General features: G+C 34.2%; 1 protein-coding gene across 3 annotated transcripts in view; it reads left to right on the forward strand.

Moving 5' to 3' along the window:
• CACNA2D1 (calcium voltage-gated channel auxiliary subunit alpha2delta 1) overlaps positions 1-22,475 on the forward strand; it is a 356,843-nt gene that overhangs the window by 316,556 nt on the left and 17,812 nt on the right. For 2 of the 3 annotated variants that reach the window (XM_042872959.1, XM_042872960.1), the window contains 17 exons: positions 370-441; positions 1,054-1,125; positions 4,409-4,470; positions 6,467-6,543; positions 8,441-8,501; positions 10,320-10,417; positions 11,745-11,829; positions 12,095-12,157; positions 13,058-13,161; positions 14,374-14,460; positions 14,817-14,884; positions 16,243-16,281; positions 17,308-17,379; positions 17,993-18,145; positions 18,232-18,284; positions 21,808-21,863; positions 22,009-22,138. In XM_042872959.1, the coding sequence (XP_042728893.1) occupies positions 370-441; positions 1,054-1,125; positions 4,409-4,470; positions 6,467-6,543; positions 8,441-8,501; positions 10,320-10,417; positions 11,745-11,829; positions 12,095-12,157; positions 13,058-13,161; positions 14,374-14,460; positions 14,817-14,884; positions 16,243-16,281; positions 17,308-17,379; positions 17,993-18,145; positions 18,232-18,284; positions 21,808-21,863; positions 22,009-22,138 (1,352 nt within the window). The remainder of the gene's footprint in view (positions 1-369; positions 442-1,053; positions 1,126-4,408; positions 4,471-6,466; positions 6,544-8,440; positions 8,502-10,319; positions 10,418-11,744; positions 11,830-12,094; positions 12,158-13,057; positions 13,162-14,373; positions 14,461-14,816; positions 14,885-16,242; positions 16,282-17,307; positions 17,380-17,992; positions 18,146-18,231; positions 18,285-21,807; positions 21,864-22,008; positions 22,139-22,475) is intronic. The other variant, XM_042872961.1, reaches the window with a different exon arrangement.

The raw sequence follows: 22,475 nt of genomic DNA on the forward strand, positions 1-22,475 counted from the left end.
CAGGATGCCTAATGGAATATTCATCTCTAGGCTTCCCCAGACACTTCTTGTCTCACATTACTGTGGCAAACCAGCAGTAGGGGAAGCAACTTCCTAACAGGAACCCCCTGCTTGACAGACAGTGGAAAACCACTAGTTGTTAGGGATAATCTGATTTTCTCTTGCTCTCTTAGTCTCCATATTCAATGAAATAAAATAAATGACAAAGACATAATTCTTCATGCTAAAAGAGATAAAAATTAATGGTAAGTAAGCCCAGTTAAGTAGCTTATTTCAAAATGAAGGGATTAGAATGATTTCTAGGGACCTCTCTGTAACATTACAGTATTCAGTCTTTATTATTTGATTATTTAATGTCTTCTGCTTCAGAATCCTAAATCCCAGGAGCCAGTAACACTGGATTTTCTAGATGCTGAACTGGAAAATGATATTAAAGTTGAGGTGAGATTCACTGGTTTCTTAGTACCTGCTGCTGCTTGTATTTTACTGTATAATACCTGAGAAGAAATACATGGTATAGATTTTGAACAGGAATCTATTTTGCCAAAAGAGAATCAATTTAAAATTTCTCAAGATTATGACCTTATAAAGTAATTAAATCACAATGAAATATTACTGCAAATTCACTCCAGTATTATTCTTAAGCAAAGACAATATGTAATATTCCTCTCATTTTTGGAATTTACTATCATTACTATTTAAATAATATTTATTAAGTCTTCTTTATTAAGTTGTAGTTTTAGGGAAGATATTCATACAGAATTCATACTCTCCCTATTACAAAACACCAAATGTTTTTATGAGATTGTCTTCATAAGCAAAGTATACAACTATTATTTCATAAGTCTACTAATTCAGTACAAATTCTGGTTAAGCAACTTCTAATTAGAAAAACCTGAATATAGAAAACTTTAAAAAGAATTAACAGTTGTGACTCCAAATGCATTACTATTTTCTGTGTATCTATAAAATACTTGCAATCACTGAAAAATTAATCATGTTATATGCAATACCTAGTTTTTAGTTTTTTAATTTATTTTTTATTGCCAATAGATTCGAAAAAAAATGATAGACGGAGAAAGTGGAGAAAAAACATTTGAAACTCTGGTCAAGTCCCAGGATGAGGTAAGACAGAAACACAGACAGAAGCATTTCAGAAACACATTTACAGAAGCAAACAAAAACATCAAAATACAGTGAAATGTTGAAAAGAAGTTTACTTTTTTATGTTAGCTGATATTACATTTTTCTTTTTCCCCCAAGGTTTTTGTTTCACTGTATTAGATTAAAAGAAATAATGTATTTATGAAAGAGAATTGTTTTGATTGTTGATTTCTTTGATACATCATTAATCAGGCAGTTGTTGATGAGCTCTTGTACTCTGTTCACCAAGAAGTAGACCCAGCCTGCTCCTGTGTGTAAAACTCAAAACCAAGTACTTAATTTGTTTAGAGACATGTTTGAGAAGCAGATTCATGGTTTATATTTTAGTTTAATAGATAAAGTAGTGAAAAAGAAATTAACATTTATATGACACAAATGAGGCCTATTTGGGATAAGCAAACTTGTTTTAAAGCTGTCCTGTGTATTTTGCTTTCTGATCTTGTGCTTGTTGAATTCTTTTTAATTTCATGTCCAAAATCTTCACTCCTGACAGATCATTCTGAGTTTCTCTAATAAGATAGATATATTTTGTAGCAATAGGAAATACTGAAATATGATGTGGATCCTCACATGTATACCTTTATTGTTAAGAACTTTGATGAGAAGAAATAATGATCGGTTTGCCAGAAGAGCAAATATGGCCTGAGTGTGCCCCACAGTTACAGTTCTAAAACTAAAACTTGAGGCTGTTGCAAAGAGTGTAAAACATCTTGAAGATAGCTGATGTAATGAATTATCACAAGAATATGAAGAAAATATCAGACAGATAGTACACAACCCTTCTGTGTATTATACTGCAGAGTCTAGGTAATTTGACTCTGTGCTGTGCCTGATCTTCTTTCTGATACCCTATTTAGAAAGTGCAGAGACTCTTCTTGAGTTGAGAACTCCACTTCAATGGGGCAGACAAATGTGAATGTAGATAGTTTTATCTGAGCAGTGGTGGTAATGATGATTGAGTAGCCATGTAAATGGCAGTGATGCTTTCCTACTTCTGTTTTTGAGACAAGCTGACTTAACTCAAACTTGACATATTTAAATTGCCCAGCTGCAAAGCACGCCCATAATATTCAGTCCTTATACTTAGAGTCCCATGATCAACATGCCCACATTACTTCTGTGTACCAGCTTTGTGCTGCTTTTCAACTCTTCCTTTTTTCTAAAGCAGAGGCCTGGACTAACAGTCCCTATGCCTTCAGCTAGGCCTCTCTCTGTGCTTTCATGCAAGAAGGACTCCATCCCAGCCCTTTAGTAAGGCTTTACAATCTATAGAGGAATGCCATTGTGTAGAGAAGTTTCACTATTGGAGGATGGTAATAAATAGGGCTTTCATGGTACAGTGGGGATAAGCCCCATCTGATGTCAGTTCTGCTACCTCTCTGGTTTCGTGAACCCATCTTTGCCTCTGGTTTGTCCCCTTACTCTGAAGGGAGCCTGTTCTTCACGACCCACTGTTGAAGAGGAGCCTGAAGTTCACATGGAATCTGTGTTGGGGATAAACTGCTCCTGAATGGGGTGCCTTACAATGATATGTCAGACATTTATAGATCTTTGCTGTTCGCTTGGTTAAGGAGAAGCTTTCCAAGTCTGTGGGTAAAAAAAAGGGGTTCTGTGCGAATGGTCAGAAAAGCGAGAAATTAACGGTCAAAAAATTATGTTAACATCATTGGAATTATACAAGAAGTTGCATTCATGGCAAAGAGATCTCAGGCCATGCCTGCATTTCTAAAACTTTGTGGTGCATTGTGAAAACACCAGAGCAGTCACTCCTACACCAATTTACCAGAAGAGCAAGGGAGAGGCAAATTCACATGGGCAAATGCTGGCATCAGCTACATCATCAGGAGCAACACGATGTTCCTGGGTGCCTGAAAATGTGTCAGTCATGCACAGCCTAGACCACAAACTGTATTTGAATAGAATATCTCAAGCTTTTTGTTCCCAATTATTTCAAGAACCAAATGAAAGTAATTACCCTCTACTTACCTTGCATTGTGGACCAAGATTTTTTCCTCTGCTTGGACCCCTTAGAGAGAAGGGAGCAGCCAGAGCTGGCTGGCAATGGTGACTGCTTCAAACTATTGCATTCTCCCAGCTCTAGGCTGCTAGAGCCAGAATAAAGCTGCTTCAGACCGTGGGCCATGCATGAGCTGCTCATCACTTAGTATTTGATAGCTTCATATATTTTCTTATAAAAATGGCTGATGTGGTCTGCTGCTCTGTACTGACAGTTGCAGTCTTGAGGCTTGAAATTGATGTCCTTTTTTTTTTTTTTTGATTTTTGGTTTAAGTTTGCATTGCTTCCCTTTTGTATTGCAGCTGGCCCCAGCAGTGTCCTGGGAGATGACCTCATAAGTACAACATAGAAACTGGACTCATAGCAAGCGTGGGTGGGGTGTGCTGGAGTCTTCCAGGGCCTCAGGGGCTTTCCAACTAACAGAGAAGATGCCATAGAAACAAAAGCATTGCCACATTTGGGCTGCTGGGGTAGGCAGGAGTGCAAACTGAAGGATCACAAGAACTGAAATAATGTGTAGGTTCTTTGGCAGTGACCATCTAGGGTGAGATAGAATCAGATGGCTCAGTAATAAAATAGGCAAGGGTAAATAGGAGCAAACATATGAGGACATCTAATATGCAATGTTGTCTTTGGAGGGAGCTCTCAATTTGCCTTTAAGCATGCTCAAAGAGCTGGTAGTAGAAGCACTTCATACGAGCCCTGTTCTTCTCTTCTTGCCTTCACACCTCGGGAACTGTTTTTCTATTGCCAATGTACATCTACAAACCATGGCACTATGCATGATTTAGAGTTGTATTCAAGTATTTAGTTGTTCTTGAGCTGAAGTAATAGTACAGTCAAATTATTAACAATAAATAGGATTATAAGGGTGTCTGTTTACCCAGCCTTTTACCTTACATATAAAATACACCAGGACATCAGCCACTACTAATATGTGCATATTTTTAATTTTTTTTTATTTTTCCCAAATGACTAAGTGATCTACCCTATCATGCTGTACTGAAAAGAAGCAACCAAGTAATGAAATGGCTTTGAATCATAAAAGTCAAAAAAGACACCTCTTTTTCATTACCTTGGTCATTTTCACACTTTTGTTTTATTACAGTGAAAGAAAGGGCATAGACATATGTACCTTTTATCATTGAATGTAATGTTGCAATGCAAAAGCTGTTTCTTGAAGCTTTGGAATTAATATATTATTTTTTCATTAATATTTTTTTGTAGAGATACATTGATAAAGGAAATCGAACATACACATGGACGGCTGTGAATGGCACTGATTACAGGTAACTCATCTCTGTTCTCTGATTTTTGTGTAGTTAAATGTCCTTTTCATTTATTTTGGTTAGTATCTATTATGTTACATTTTCTAGAATAGTTAAGTCAGGGCAAGTCATCTCACCTGTGGGATTTGCTGGATTCCTTTAAACATTTGCAGCTCAGAATTGTGACTCTGTATAAGGACCAGCACCTCAGTCTTCTTGCAAACTGTTGAGATTAACAACTAGTGCATGTCAGCATGCAGGAAAAAGAGGCTTTTATGGTTGAATCTTATTTTCTCCTGCTTTCTTTATCGTTCATCCAAATAAAAAATGGAGCATATTGTTCAGTGCAAATCTCTTACAATTGATGTTGCTTATATCATGACATTGCTAACCTACCTGCCAGGTCTTAGGGGCAGGAATCGTACTACTGATTTTCTCTGAAATCTTTATCTATTTGTGACAAATTTTAACTAATTAGCACCAATACTGTTGTGTATTTGAAAGTCACATATGAATGGCAGCAGGACCAAGTGAAGGGTTTTGTAAAAGCTTGTCCCCCTTGAATGCAACATTGTTGTGTGTATCATTTCAGATTCACTTAATCACACAGGTTTATCTAGATGGTACAAATACTGAGTCAACTTTTTTTTAATATATTATCTTTTATAATAAAAATAATATTTTTATTCTGATAAATTACAGCAGTTCTCATCCGAGCTGGTTTTCTGCTATATTCTATACAAGTGTACAGCCAATATGAATGCAAACATGAATTTGTAAACAAAACAAAACAAAGCAGTTTTAACAAGTGAACATAGATATAACATTTTCTCTTTTTTCCATTACTCCATTTTTTATGTTCTTCTACTTCTATATTACATTCAGTGGAAAGAGGATTTTTTTTTTCATGGTATGCCATCTAGCAATTGGTAAAGAATTGCATTTGATTTACATGCATTCTTAAATTCAAGCTCCCTTGCTTGAGATTCAGCAATAAATCCATGGAGTCGCAATGCAGCAAGCCTGTTACACATAAAATTATAGATTTTAATTAGCTCTTTCTGTTAGCAGTAACTGCCAATGGCAAGTAAACTGCAAGTGATTTCCCTAGAGGAGAATTCATGGAAGGCTATCATTAAATATGCAGTGCTCTCACTTACATCTGCCATTTAAATAGACTGTATCATAAAAGGTCATCTCATATATGGACAATTGTACAACTTCTTTTTTAATGTTAACTTCTGCATTGGAAACCACGGCAGTTCTGCATTTATAAAAACTGAGTAAGAATGCAGTCTGGGAGATGATACCTCTCTAATGATGATTTACACCTCTTGTCGTTTACATACCTTTTTTAAGACTGAGCACTTCTCACTTCTACATGTGTATAGAATTAGTGGCAAGAGGGGGATCTTATTTCTATGTGTTTGTTTTCAAGAAAAATATATGTAAAATAAACGAAATCCTTTGCATTGCAAATCTTAAATTATTGCAGTGTGATGTTCAAAGGTTATTAGAAGTGACCTCATGATTCCGAAAAATATTGCATGGCTTGAATGTAAAATGAATTTAAATACCACTAGATATTTTTCCTAATGTATGCCAGTAGGTGTTTTATTTTTTTCAGTTTGTCATATGCTGCATGCAAATGAGTGCAGTATTATATGCTGTTTTTTACAGTCGATCTCCATGTTGACTTGTGCTAAAATGTAATGTGAAATGTATTATAGAAAGAAATCATGATTTTTATTATTTGCAATTTTTTTTCTGAAATTTGTCCCTTATCCCCGAAGGAAGTGCATTTTATGCCTAAATGTTTGACTTTTGACTGTTTGACATTGTTGTACCTACCTGTACCTATTACAAAGTATGAGACTGCTATGTCTGCATGTAACTATTTCATCACATAAGGATACAATTTCCAAACTTCTTAAAAGGTTTCAAAACACTTAGAAGCTGAAATTAGAACATGGCTGCAAATAACACAATTGTTTTATTTATCTTGTTTCTCTTGCAGTTTGGCATTGGTGTTACCATCATACAGCTTTTATTATATTAAAGCTAAAATAGAAGAACCAATAACTCAAGCCAGATGTAAGTATTATGAAGGTTCCCTGGTTTTGTCAAGTATTGCCAAGTCTTGGATTCACTGAAAAAACAAACAAACAAACAATGTTTAAAATTCATAATTTCTTTTGAATTCACTAATGTTATCATAATGTACCCAAAATCTGGAGCAATGATTCTAATTCATTGTAACATCCAAGGTACAAGAAATATTCTATAAAGATAGAATATGTGCAGGTACCCCAGTTTCACTGACAATCCCTTTCCCCTTGCTATGTACCTATAGAATCATTGCTTTGTGTATCCTCTGTTGCTGTCTTTTTAAGGGTCTGGACACCATTTTTTCATTCTATTAGTTAAATACTAGAATATGGACTATAGTAGTAATGCTTATTTTATTTTATTTACAGTAGTAGCAGTATCATATTTAGCAAATTACATCTGATGCCTGTAGAAATAGATAAATGTAAAAGCAGTGTTTCATTTGGCTTGCAGCTAGGTTTTTGCTTTGCATTCTAAAGATAGTTTTAGTGGATGTTTGTAATATATTTTTTTTTATCAGACTAATTTCAAGTCATTTACAGATTCTGGAGAGGTAATAGGGAATTATACTTGTGAGTATTGAAAAGCTTTTCATTCATTAGATGTAGCTAACTAGATCTAACTAGTGGATTTGCGTAGTAACCTAGATTGTAAACAAAATAGAACTCAGCACATCCTTTGTAAAAATGTGCAGTTAAGGTTTGAATAGCTGTGAATCTCTCTGACAGGTATAAACTGGTAGTTTAGAGAAAACTTGACTAGCACTAAATCAGTGTCCTCTACCTTCGCTTCCTGGGTATGAAGATTAAAGCAAGTTTTTAATAATCAGAGATTTGTTTTCATGACTTTGTCATACCATAAGTAGTTTAAAATTAAAGTTTTAGTGAGTGAATGCAGGGTTTTTTTTATGGATTAGATAATCTGGTTTTACACTTACATGAATATAACCTGCAGAACAGACCCTTGAAACAGCCACCACGGTGGCTAGCACAGAAGGTACTTGAGAAGTGATTGATGAGGCCATATTCTCCACTGTTTAAAGATGTTTGTCTTTTTTCCAGACTAAAACTTTACATAAATTGAACCTTTGATCTTTCTATGCACAATATTTTTATTCAAGGGATTGTTTGAATAAAATATTGTTTTGTGACCCCTTTTGCTTTACCCTGTTTTTTTCTGTTTCCCTGCTTTCTCTTTCTGATGGATAGTGGCAATCAAAAAGGGCAAGTATATTCTTGTTGCTCAATTTCCTTCTGTTTACTGCAGTTGAAATTTTTCACTTGTATTTCTATTCCTACTGGACATTCTCCTCTGTATTCTTCATCTCAGGACTTTTCCCATTGGGTACCACAGCAATAGAAAATAAAAAAGTTGCTAAGTGGTTTTCTATTTTCATACATATTTTAGTATGTTGCTGATCTCTACTCCTTGTTTGTCTGGTCCTTTCACCTGGTATTCAGTAATGCCAACTTTTGAAGCCATTATTTTCAGGTAGCACTGAAAGCGATGTCTACCTAGGCAAGGTTTTCCAAACATTATGGCTAACAGCTCTATGAACGTTTTTCATGTTCTAACAAATCTTTGTCCCAAGCATTTCTTTGTATCAGACTGTAATTCTAATGTAATACAAAATTTCACGCTAATTAAATGTCACCTCTAATTAGGTTGTTAGATATAGTATTGTTGCCAAGTGTGCGTTGTATATAAAAATCAAATAATTTCTTCCTAAACTTTGAAATAATGATAAGTATGCGGTATATTAGTAAGAAAGTGTGCAAAATGAACATTTTTATTTCACAAATGCATGCAAAAGCTAGTCAAATATTTGAGAAGGATATTGATAAGTCATTTGCTTACTTGATTTCACTGTTCATCTTTGTAGATTCAGAAACACTGAAGCTTGATCATTTTGATGAAGCTGGCTATACGTTTATAGCACCAAGGTTGGTTAATTTCCCAGTAGTATTATTTCAGCAATAAATAGGAATTTGATCAGATTAAAGATATTAAAAATAAAACAGATTTGTCAAATGAAAATTTGTAAAAAGAGAAAAAGTAAATTCATGTTCTTAAAGATCAGGCTTTTCTGCTTGGTAGACAGCATCTTCAGACTTTCATTCATTTTTGTATTAAATGAAGGGAGCTGTAAAATCTGATATGTCATCATATATTGATGTTTTTAATGGAAGTCTTTTACACATCTGTCCATTTCTCATAGCTGCATCTTTTAAGATTTTATTGCTCTGTACTCTAGCTTTTCTTTTATAGAATAGCTACCATAATACTTACCTTGATTTTGTTTTGTTTGGTTTTTTGTTGTTTTGGTTTGGTTTTTTTGGTTGTTTTGTTTTTTGTTTTTTGGGTTTTTTTTTCAGTTCAAAAAGAAGAGCTTCAAAGCTCTCCGTCACTTAAGGATTAATTAATTTTTGATTCATTGAACATAGATTTTGATATAGTCATTGAAAACTGATTGAGTCTGTTAGTTCCTTCTTTTTATTCCTGTGAAATTGTGCAGTCTTGGTTGCCTTTGTAATTATGTGTTTACTTAGGAAGCATAATAAGAGAAACAACACTGAAAAATTAAGTTCCTTCGGAAGTTAATTACGGTAAATGCCACAAAGGTGTTTAAAAAATTATTCCATTTCTTCTTTTATCCTATATAATTCTTAATCCTTTTAAATTTAGATTCTTCTTGGTTGAATCATATGTAAGACACATGTAAGACACAGTCTTCTACCTTCAAACACGTTTTCAGAATAACTTAAATTTTTCTAAAGTTATTAGAATTGGAATATTGTTATTATTATTATTATTATTGGTTATTATTGTTATTATTATTATTATATGGTTATTGTTATTATTGGAAGTTATTGATGATCAGTTGTACCAATTAGCAGTTTCCAGCAAGTCTTGAGTTGTCAAACTGATCTACATGAAAAAACTGTTTAATATGGAGCTTTCTTTAAATGCAAATGTTGGCGCAATACACCAAATTATGCCTGTAACCCTTAAGGTTAATGATAAAATAAGTAAATATTAATAAGATAGCTTAATAAAATACTCAGGCTTCTTTTGGTCATAAAGTTAATTTAATATAGATAATTCTGTTAAAAATTGGACTCCTGGCTTAACTGCTGAATGTTCTCTACATTTTAATTAGAGTTATTAAATGGTAAATGGCATTAAACATTTGTCTTGAAAATGCCCAGTGACATTTATTGTGCTTGCTTGTATTCAGTGAATTGCACATTGATATACTGCTTTCAATCATTATGAAAATGACAGTAGTTTAAATGTTCATCTGGTTTGCATATGTCAAAACAGAAACCATTTCTGTGTATGGGGTGTGTACCTTATTAAAATTGCCTTTAAGACTTCACAGAAGATAGGATCTCAGCACATAAATCCAGTGTTAGCTGAACATAAAGTGACAGTGTCTCCAACAGCAGTCCACATACTTTCCAGTTTATCCCAGTAGAGTATAATTTCACTGGGCATTTCCTTGTTTAGTTTACAGACTCTGTACAAGTCTGGAGTGTTTTTTTTACTGAGATCTGTGCCTTATCTAATACATGATCATTCAGATTTAGGCAGGCTCCTGAACCCTGATTTCCTGAAATACTGACTGTGATCAGGACTACAGCAATGATTCCAACCAGTTCATAGTAGTAGCACAGTCCTTCTTGGACTTTCAGATTGCTGATCTGCTTCAGAAACATACAAAACAAATCTGAAAAGACTGATGTTTTATTGTTTTTCAGAGAATATTGTACTGATGTAAAGAAATCAGAAAACAACACTGAATTTTTATTAAATTTCAATGAGTTTATTGATAGAAATACTCCAAGCAGTCCATCATGTAAGTACTCTTTTCAATTCATTGATTTTCTTATAAATAATACTTACTCATAGGTGAGAATTAGTCAATCTGAAGGCTTGTATGCCCAAATCACACATTGTTGTTTCTTTTTAATCTCTGATTTTTTAAAAAATAGGAATACATCTGGTGTTGGACTTTTTTATCCAAGATAGACTGCAAAATTAGTTTGGAGTTTTATAGGTTCATTTAAGAATGATTGCAGGGCATTATGCATCCCATGTTTTGCATGCTTCCCTTCAGAATTATGTTATGAAGCAATCAACTATTAGTTTGTTTTACTGCACTCCAAATATTTCGAATTGATAGTTTTTCCTCTTGAGCATATCAGTCAAAGAGCATCTCAAGATGCTTATTTTCTTGTCAGCTTATATAACAAAATAACTAAACAGGAATGTTCAGTCTCCTCTCAAAAGCTGAGTACCAGGAATTTTGCAGAATTCAGAGCTGTGGGTTTGAGTAAAAATTCTAACTCTGTTTTGCTGTGTGAAATGAAAGACCAAAAGCCAGATTTTCCCTTTACATTATTCAGTTACAGTTCAGCTCCATAATATTTTCAGTATTGATTAAATATTAAATCTGTATTTAAATCTGTAGACTGCATGTTTACTTTAGTTGAGAGTTCCTAGTTTTGTTTTTTTTACATTATACTAAAAAGTATGATTGAGAAGGACTGACTTCAAGCCATCTACTGAAAGATTTTTAAAAACAATATATCCATCTAAGCCACTAATTTAAAAGAAGACAAATAGTTGTGTCTTTTTATTGTTATTATTTCTGTTTTTTTTTTTTGTTGTTGTTGCTTTTTGTGTGTGTGTGTGTGTGTGTGTGTTATTTCTTTTTTTTTTTTAAGCTGGGACTTGACTGATTTAAATATATTTTTATTGTGGTGATTATCTCTGCTTTTGTAACATGCAAGAAAGTATTCAGTAAAACTTAAATGTTTTGTTGGAACTTTTTCAAACTGAAATATAAAGTTTTTGAATGAAATAATGTTTTAAAAATAAGTTTATTTCAAAAAAAAATGGAGCCTTGAAAAGGTGAGATCTGATGCTACAAACGATTTTCTTATTTCTTTGGTAAAACACTGGTTTTTAGATTTCAATATAGGAAAAACTTAAGCAAAATCAAGAGTTTCAGAGCAGTTTGTTTAACATGCAATATTTGACATAACTTGAAGTTAGTCAAAATGACCATAGAAAGAGCCTAATTTTAGTGGTAATAGCATCTTAGCAACTCAGAATTTAATTCTAGTGGCTTAAGCCCCATGTCATATGTTTTCAGATGAGTGTCTTGACTCTTTTACTAGGTAATACTGACATGGTCATTAGAGTTCTGCTGGATGCAGGATTTACAAATGAACTTGCCCAGAATTATTGGAGTAAACTGTATCTGTAAGTATTCTTTCTGTTGATTATTTTGTTGTTGTTGTTCATTGTTGGTTTTTTTTTTAATGAATTTTGGAGTCGAAAAACAAACAAGAAGCCTGAAAAATAAAAAAGCATAATCTTTCTCATGATCTCTTAACAATGTAATTCATGTGCATATATAGAGATACACAGTTAATCCTTACACAGGATAGATATTTAAATCATGATTATGTACCCTTGAACTTAAGAGAACTTCAGTTTTTACTTTAAATCTTATTTTTGTTTATAGTGATGGAGTCGTTGCACAGTTTGTTGTTACGGATGGTGGAATTACCAGAGTGTTCCCCAAAAGGTAACTGTTACTATGAAAGAGTATAAGGTGATAATGAAAATGTTTAAACCTGCTCTGATAACTATACAATAAATTAGATGATTTTTCTTTGATTTTACTTATATCATTGTTTGAAACTCAGCTGTAACCAGATCAGTGTAAAGGAGTAAAAGTACCCATGTGCTGATAGTGGAACCATGTTAATTCCTAATTATTCCTAAGCATTCATTTGTTTGATAAGCTGGCAGTCTGCACTGTAGAGCAGTAAATGATTTATTTATTTATTTATTTATTTTCCCAGACTAACAGAATCATACTGAATAGTTCAGGGACTTAAGAGAGAAAAATATGTCGTTGCCAGGGGGAAAAGAGAATGCTAAAGTATATATATAATCACCTAAGTATTCCCTTTGTTGACAAGCAATAGTAAGAGTATAGATACAGATATGCTGTAAATGGCAAATTACCTGATTTCATAGGCTAGTTTGTGCTTCCCCAAAATGGATTTTACTATCAAGATCAGTTTATTTTTTCGTTCTGGTGTTATTCATGTTTTAAAGTCTTTTGGGATACTGTTTTCTTAAGATAGCATGTGGTATCAAGGTTTGTTTATATTTTGATGTAAAATAGTGCTGCAGTTATATTTATCTCAGTACAGCTAAAAATAAGGAGAGAAGGTCCATGTTGTACCAATAATACTTTTTCTTTTTTTTTTTTCCTTCAACTTTATGTTTTACTTCTGGCACTTAACCAGCTGATGCTAATGAAGTCTGATAACTATATAAGTGAATCTCACGTTATCTACAGCTGTGAAATTTTAAAACAAACAAAAACAAGAAGATAGCCCTGTGCAGCACAGCATTAATGAGATACTAACCATCATTTTTTATTTTTTTTTAAATTGCTTTTTTTTGTGATTAGGGCAGGAGAAGATTGGTTGGAGAATGCAGAAACTTATGAAGTCAGTTTCTATAAACGAAGTTTAGATAATGACAACTATATTTTCACAGCTCCGTACTACAACAGTAAGTCATCACTCTACTAAAAGTCCAGAGCTAGCTAGTGTAATACTAGAATATTTCTGGAAGTTTCCTGTGCCGGTTGAGCTCAGTGACAAAGGTTGCAAGTGTAACACTTGAAAAAGAAAAAATCTTGGGATGTCACCTATTATTAAGGAAAAGATAGCTGGGGAGGCACTTAACAAAGAACATAATAATTTGTTATCTACACTGATGGTCCTGTATGCAAAAAAATTAACAAAACTGAGAGAATACACAGCGTATTTGTTTTCATTTATTAGACTGGAAAAATGGTTTTCAAAGATGCTTTGGCAGAATTATTTAAAACTGAAGAATAACACTGCTTTAAAAGCTGTATTTGAGCTGAGTTCTGTGTATTTTCTCACATATAGGGGAGCAGGTATCTGGAGTCTACAATTGTCCACTGAACTGCTTAAACTAATATATATTTTTTTTTAAAATCATTTTTCAAATCACTATTACTAACCAAAAATAGTTCTTCTGAAATACTGTGATATTTAAAACCTGTATGTGCACAATAGTAAGTGCTTGTTACTGATAAGCAGCATTAACCTTGCCAAGCTGATCTAAAAGCAGATGCTACTACAAATGACATACTCCCCCTTTTAAACATATGGGATCTTTTATTACTGTTATTTCACATGTATTTATTACGTCTTTTCTCAATAAAACGTTAACAAGGTTATTAAATAAATTCCCCAAAGCCTTTGTTGTTCCTCAAAGAGCTCCAGGTAATGTACTTCTAGCTTGCTTTTTCATACTAGGCAGTGTTGAAAACAGGCTGAAGTCTGTCAGAGTAGTAATTGTCATTAGTGAGTGGCGATAGTATATTCTGTATTGAAAAACACAGACAACAGCAGGATAAAATCTTTGGCTCTGATCCTAGTTTTAACAGAGCTGCTCTCATATGAGCCATTATCATGGCCGTGTTTGTAGAGGAAAGGCTACAGTGACTTTGTGCAAAGATCGTGTACTAAACATGAAGGAAGTTAAAAAAGAGTATTTCTCTTAATCATCTAGGTGTTAGTGGTCTGAGTAATTACAAGTGAGAAATACAATGTACAATTGAGTCAGGGTTTTCAAATAAGAATTCTTTGATTTGTTCTTGATATTTGAACCATCTTTAATTTCAATTACAAAAGAAGAAACTTATATCTCATTCTAATTCTTTCTTTCTTCCTCCAAACATACTGTCAGAAACCGGTGCCAATAGCTATGAATCAGGTATTATGGTAAGCAAGGCAGTGGAAATAACAATTAATGGAAAACTTCTGAAACCTGCAGGTAAGCTAAAATGGCGCTAAAACTCTAAATACAGGAGTTACTTTGTTATTGCTCAATGTTAAATTTTAATGGCGGTTTCAAAGGAGTTTCATTTTCTATAGTACTCTTTTGTCTAAGACTTTTAATCTTACTAGTGGAAATCAAGAGATCTGGTTGTGTTTGAGAAAGAGTACTTAAATTTGTTAGTCTTATGAAGGATGTTGGTGATCAGACAACTGAACAAAACTCATATTTTTTTTCCTTTTCCAGTTTAATAGTTTAGACGCTCTTACAATTTTTCTCTCTTCATAGGATTCTACAGTTACCTTTTTGCTTTTTCATTTTACTAAAAAAGTCTTTCATGTATTTCTTGTTAGTTGTTGGAATAAAAATTGATGTAACCAGATGGATGGAAAATTTCACAAAAACCACAATCAAGAGCCTGGTAAGCAATTGACCAAGTCTTTTTTGAACTTTATGTTCATTTCTCAAAGTTTCAGATGCAAATAAGTCTAACAGCTTTTTTTGTGCCAGAGTCAGACTGATGCATGTTTGCCAAGTAGTTGTGGTATTTAAATCATCCAAATGCACAAAATACATCTATGTTGAAACAGGCTGTATTTTGTACGTGTCTTGCTTTCATAATTATAGATCATGGATAAAGACAAAGAAAAATGTCATACTCGAGCCTGCAGGCGGCTTACTATGATCATTCTCTGTTAGTGAATAAAACCTGCAAAATAATTTCCTCTCCCCTCAAAAAAAAAAAAAAAAACCGGGGGGGGGGGGGAAGGTGTGTGTTGTTTTTTTGTTTTGTTTTGTTTTCTTAATTTAATGTGGAGGAAGTGTAAGCATGAAGGATTTATATTGCAATCAACACCACAGCATTTCAGCCCTTTCATTTCTCATTCTATGCTTAAGTGTGAAGGAGAAAAACAAAAATTGAGGGAAAAGGTAAACACCTAAGTAGTACACCGGAGAGAGGCATAAAAAGGAGATAGTTATGGAACAACTGGATGAGGCAATTTTGGTTGGTTGTATATTAAGGGATATATATGTATATATGTATCAGTGTCTATGATTGTTGTATTAGATATTAGAGCTATAGTTCAATGAGTAGGCAAATGCATTGCCCAAAATGTCAGAACACTTAAGGAAAAGAAGAATAATGAAAAAGTGAGTAACATCTCATAATTAGTTTGATATGAATAACTCTGCCATTATCTGCTGATTGTTTTGCTCAGGACATAATGCAAGGAATCAGTAGTGTGTGTATGTACACACATATTGCAAGAAAACAGAAATGTACTAGTAATCAAAACTAAATGGAGATGGTGGGCTTCCTTTGTCAGATGAGATTTCCATACTTTGAGATTAGTGAAGCTATTCAGTCTAAAAGAAATACTTGGCATCATGTTTTCTAGGCCTTATTAACATACACAAAATACAAGCATACAAATACACGTTCTTTCTCTTGTATTTTATATTCACAACCCTGAAATCTTGAGAAGTCCCTCAAACTGTAATAGAAAGAAGTTCTTTGTCTAACACTGTGAACATTCTCAAAACGGGAAATGGATCAGAGGAGCTGTGAAAGGCAGTAGTGATTGTGCTGTTGATATTTACTGAATGCAGATTCTTTTGATACACTTGTGACAAATAACACACACAGTATCCCTAAAGTAGGTTAATATAGAGATATCAAAAATCACATCATTTCTTGTCTTGATTGATAAATATCACTGCAAAATACAATTTCTTATGAAACATTTTTGTGAAGATTGCTGTCTTTCTGTTTTTTAGTGCAACAGTGAAATCTGTGGCTGTGAAAAAAATAGTATGGTAAGAATATGTTCAGTTTTTGAATATCTGTAAGATAATGATAAGTGATGCACTGAGCATTATTCTTTCATGATATTTTTTGAAGATTAGGGTTTTGAAAATGAGACCTAGTGATTTGTGTCTTCAGGAAAAAATTAAAAGAGGAGAGGGAATACAAATCAGAAAAAAAAAAAAAGAGAAAGAAAAAAAGAAAAGAATCTAGAAGAGGGGTACCTTAGAGAAAAAGGTAAAAACAAACTGAAAAGCAGCAGAGTATGTGAAGTACTTTTCAACAATGATTAGCCATCCTCTTTTCCCCTTTATCCTGCCCGTTTAGGATTTGGGAATCCCATAACTCTGCTGGCACACAGGAGAACACATTTTCAACAACTATTGCAGTATCAGATTCTGCCATATGCTTAAAAGCTTTCTCTGTTAAGGTCTTCTCTGAGATCTTTTGTGGAGTTAGAAGAATGTTAAATGGATGGGTTACATTGAAAAAGGGTACTCTGGGCCTCACCGCTATCTCCTTAATCTCCGATTGAAAGTGGCTGAAAGAATACAGGGAACCAGTGGGCTTCCCAGCCCTGCACCTGACACCTGGAAGGAACTAAGTAGGCAAGCATGAAATATACAAAAATGTGAAATTAATCTCAAATAGCAAGCTCAGAATCTGCCTTTAGGACCTTTACTTTTAGAGGCTGCAAATAGTAAAAGATTTTACATGTGTCTGAAAGTACACTAGAAGTTGTAGTCCCTTATTACAAGCTCAGGTTCAATTATCATCTGATTTAATATGGATTTTACCTCTTACAGCTAACAAAGGATTGAGTAAATAAGAATTTACAAGCAACTTCTATGAAATTAAGTCACAAATAGGCTTTTGATTTCTTCAAACTTTTATAATGCTGATAATGCTACTTATTTTAGCATAATATTGGCCCTTGGTATGAGGTTGTGATTTGGCCACATAGGTTTGAAGATATATCTGAAGTATAGAATAAAGAAGTTTCTCTTGACAAAACGTATTTTACTTTCTTATAATAGCATGTGGACTGTGTTATCCTTGATGATGGTGGATTTCTTCTGATGTCAAATCGGGATGAATATACCCAACAGGTATGCATAGTTTCGAGTACTGTAATTGAAACACAACAGGGAGATGTTTTACAATAAAAAAGTAGCATTTATTTCTCAACTCACCCTAATACTGCAATTTTTTTTTCTAAGTATATTTACAATGCCCATCAGAGTTTTAAAGACTTGTTCAGCAATTATAATACACTTTGGGGGAAAAAAAAAAAAAGAGGAATTCCAGTTATTTTGTTAGTATTATTCACAATTTTATTTATGGTTTAAGGTGCTACACTTCTGCAGTGTTATTTGTGCTCTGCCTTTAGAATGATAGGTCTACTGATGGATGAATAAAACTGGTGAAGAGGATGAATAAATGGTGAAGAGGGCAAGTAGTATGGCATCTACATGCCTTTCTCTTCTTTCTGTGGTAGTCTCATTTAGTAGTAGTGTATTTAATTATAACTTCCTAACTAGAGTTCTCAATCAAGCTATTGAAACAGTTACTTTCAAGCAGAAATAAAATCATAGATGGCACAATTGAATGAGTCTCCCTAGAGAAAATAAAATAAAGAATAAGTAACAGCATTGTTTACTTTTCTGTACAAAAACTACTTGGTAATACTTTAACTTATTTCTACATATTCTTCTTCATCAGATTGGAAGATTCTTTGGTGAAATTGACCCAGGCTTGATGAGAAACTTAATTAACATGTCCCTATATGCCTTTAACAAGTCGTATGACTATCAGTCAGTCTGTGATCCTGAAGAAGAACCAAAGCAAGGAGCTGGACTTCGTTCAGCTTATGTGGTCAGTAGTACCTTATGAGGCAATTGACATTTCTTTAAAAGTGTGCAATTGTTTATATAAATAATAATCTTGTTCTTTTTTCCCAGCCTACAATAGCAGATATTTTGCATCTAGGATGGTGGGCTTCGGCAGCTGCCTGGTAAGTACAAGCATGTAGGAGGTTAAGACAATTAGTCTTTTATCTTTTTTCCCAGTAAATTTTCTCTGAACCCTTACTTTCTGATCATTTCTCATGGTGAAATTTCTTGATTATGTCTCCAAACCCGTTTGAACTGTCAATAGTCAAGTGATATGTCAGCAAATTCCAAACCACTCTTGCCATGTTTTGTGTCTGTATGTTCTAACTCTAAAAAGTCAGCTTCAGCAAATAAATTGGGATTAACAACGTCTGATTTACAGCTCTGAAGGGGGAACAACAGGGAGAGACTCTTTATTAGGGAGGGTAGTGATAGAAAAAGGGCTAATGTAATCTATAAGAGGTTAAATCTAAATTAAATATAAAGAAAAATACTTCAATGTGAGGGTGGTGAGGTACTGAAAAAGGTTTCCCATTACTGGAAGTGCTCTAGGACAGGCTGCATGGGGCTCTAGACAACCAGATCTACTGGAAGGTGTCCCTGCCCATGGAGGTACTGAGAGGAAGGAGATGGTCTTTAAGATCGCTTCCCATACCATACTATGGTTCCATTAAACTATATTTGGAAACACTGCACAGCCTTAAGAAAATCAATTTTTGCTCTTCAGTGAATCATTTTATGAAAAAACTTAATACTTCTCTATAGTGAAATATTTTTTGTTATTATTATTTTTTATTTGTTATTATTATTTGTTTTGGGCCCCTCACTGCAAGAAAGATATTGAGACCCTGGAACGTGTTCAAAGGAGGGCAACAAAGCTGGTGAGGGGTCTGGAACACAGGCCATATGAGGAGAGGCTGAAGGAGCTGGGAATGTTCAGCCTGGAGAAGAGGAGGCTCAGGGGAGACCTCACTGCTCTCTATAACTTCCTGAAGGGAGGTTGTAGTGAGCTGGGGGTCGGCCTCTTCTCTCGTGTCATCAGTGATAGGACCAGGGGGAATGGCTTCAAGCTACGGCAGGGGAGATTCAGGCTGGACATGAGGAAGTATTACTTTTCAGAAAGGGTGGTCAGGCACTGGAATGGACTGCCCAGGGAGGTGGTGGAGTCACCGAGCCTGGGGGTGTTCAAGGAAAGGCTGGATGTTGTGTTGAGGGACATGGTTTAGTGGGAGCTATTGGGAATAGGTGAACAGTTGGACTGGGTGATCTTTTAGGTCTTTTCCAACCTTGGTGATTCTATGATTCTATATAAAGAAGCAAAATGTGCTTCAAATCGCAGGATAACCAGTGTTATGTGTTTATATATGTCAGCTAATTTTTTAAATCATGTATATTATTTGGTTCTTTGAAGTGATGTGAAAAGGACTACTGAACTATAAGAAAGAAAAAATGAAATCTAAAGAATTTTTGAAAATTCTCTAGTCTTGTAGCATTTTTTATAGTGGGGGATGGGAAGGGAAATTCTTATATTTGAACTGTTCTGGTATTTTGTGATTGGTCTTTGGAAAGGTAGAATTACATCAGTAATTAGGTTTATCTACCACAATCACTGTAATCTTAAAACTAAAGATCCATTTAGGAGCTTTATTTTTTTATTATTTCTTTATGTGTAATTAATAATGGCTACAGAAATGATTTTACTATTTCAGAACCATGTAGATAGAAATCCCTGTTGACTACTTACCTAGCACCAAGCTGGGGTAAGCTATTGGGGCTGATGTCATACTTCTGTACAGATGTGAATTGCACTACTGGGGACTGTCTCTTCACTTTTCTAAAGTTTCATGATGCTTATATTTTATAGTAACTGTCAAGCTGGAATAAATTACCTACTTTATGAAGTTACAAGTTAAAATATATACTAGATGAACAAATGTAGTAATTTTCACATGGTGTGCTCTGTGAAGATTCTACATTGTTTTTTATTGTTGGTTACATTTTGATAATAGCAAAACAGCTAAAATCTTGGTTTTCTTGAACAACAGCAAACATCAAAAACTGGTGATGGGCAATAATCCAGAAGAGAAACTTGAGCTCTTCTCAAACACAGAGACTTTAGTTTATCAGTGTTCAAATCAGAGTCTGTGGTCTGGACTCAATTTAGACCTGGGGTTTATTTTGTGTGATGTTTAACTTGAAAGTACCACATGATAGTTCTTTCTGTGAACATAATTTTAATGGAATCTAGGTCATGAACAGGCAGAGAAGGACATTAAGCAAGCAGAGTGAAAAGGGCTGACAAAAAATGGATTAAATGAGGCACCTGGCAAAAGCAAATGCAGAGAAATAAGAGAAGCAGGCTGAGGAAAACTATAATGTTTCTGGAAACAATGTGGGATAAAAGAGTGAGTAATAGTTTTCAGAAATTGATACGGGATATATCAGCATTAAGAGAGTGCATATTGTTTCTTCTTCACGCTCTTTTAACTTAGAATCTACAGCTTTCCCAGGCTGCTGGTTTCATTCGTTCTCAGTAAATTCTGCGGTAAGCTGTTATAAGGGGCTGGACTTTCAGTTAGCAAATTCCAATCACTGTTGAATTGCAGTAGGTTTCTTCCCATCCATGATTATTGGTGCACCCTCCATCTGATGATAATTGAAGGCTCAAAGGTATGGAAGTGAATCCAGATCCCCTTCAAGCACTGACTTGAGTAGAAACATGACAGGCAGATTCAGTTTTGTTACGCGTAGATCACACTGGCTTAGGAGAAAAGGAAAAGACCCTTGAGTAAAGTTATGCAGTCTCTTCTCTCTGCATAACAGTCAGATGTGGTGAGGAGAGATCGGGACTGCTCATCGAATTACAGTTAGAAACAAACCTAAAACAAGACCATAGGAAGTTACAGCTTCAAGATTTAAACAGAGGCAGAGAGTGGGGGAATGTGAATATAGCTATTCCTATTTTGGAAGGTCAGTAGAAGTGAAGTGAGCTGATTATGTGACAAGCCAGTACTTGCTTCAAGTAAATGACATAAGAAAAATGTGATCATAAGCAACAAAAAATAATTTTGAAGTATATGGATCTCTTTAAGTGTTTTGCCAGCATCTAGGAAGAAAATATATTCCATACCCCAAGAGCAGGAACAGAGATGATTTTAAAAGTCAATTGTTAAAGTCTTAATTTTTGTAATATACTTGTAGTACACCAGTGTTAATCTCCTGATAATTTAATGAGCCTTAATCAGTGTAAAGTAGTGTAAATTCAGGAGTATTTCCCCTGAGTGTGTTGTGAAAGAGTTCTGGTAGGTTTGAGTGCTGGAGGAACACCACTATGCCTCTTCCATTTTCCATAGAGAGATAATAGGAAGACATGGATGGCATGTTAGCATTTCCTTTATATAAGTTATGGGCACAAATGGCAGCAAATCTCAACAACGAAATAAAAAATTAGTGTGAAAGAAGATATGGAAGAAACTGAAAAGAAAAAGAATCAAACTGTGAAGTGTATACAAGCACAGTGTTAACAGCTTACAAAAGCATAATTAGCTGTGATGATTCTGCTGTTACTTGCTCTTGTTTGAGTAGTTTTTAGGGACACAGCAAAAAAAAACCTTTAACAAATACACGTTGTCTTTTTGTGTTCAGGTCTATCTTACAGCAGCTATTTTTGAGCTTGACTTTCCCACGTTTCCTTGAGGCAGGTAAGTCAAGAGAATATTAGAGAGTCAACTTTGAGTGAACTGGAAGGTAAGAATCTAGGTTGGGGGCCATATTTTGGATCTCCTCATTTTGTCTGCCTCTTTTAAAATGTCTTTATTTATTTATTTTTGTTCCTCTTTCTGGCAGCTGATATGGAAGACGATGATTTTTCTACTGCTCTGCCTAAAACAAGTTGTATCACTGAGCAAACTCAGTATTTCTTTGAAAATGATGATAAATCTTTTATTGGGATTGTAGACTGCATCAACTGTTCAAGGTAGGCCTACTTCAATGTTAACAATAGCTTTTGAATATTCATTTATTTTGAAAATGTTAAAGACATCATTGCAGTAATAAAAATGTATTTGAGGTTAACTATATCAGACTTCCATGAAGTGTAGAGGTATTTAGGCAGTACATGAATAAACTGAATTCTTTTTGTATTCTCTTAGAATGAATTTGATTTTAGTGATTCATTATCATTTTTTTTTTCTTTATAGCCTGTGTGTAAATAAATCCTCTTTTTTCTTTACTATTGCTTTTCTTTTAATTTATTACATAAACTTAAAGGAGTTTTGTAATACTCAGAAGCAGATATCTCCTTTAATGGAGTT

The sequence above is a fragment of the Lagopus leucura genome, unplaced genomic scaffold (genome assembly GCF_019238085.1).
Source record: "Lagopus leucura isolate 7727_CA_CO unplaced genomic scaffold, USGS_WTPT01 Super-Scaffold_100008, whole genome shotgun sequence".
NCBI classification, from domain to species: Eukaryota; Metazoa; Chordata; class Aves; order Galliformes; family Phasianidae; genus Lagopus; species Lagopus leucura.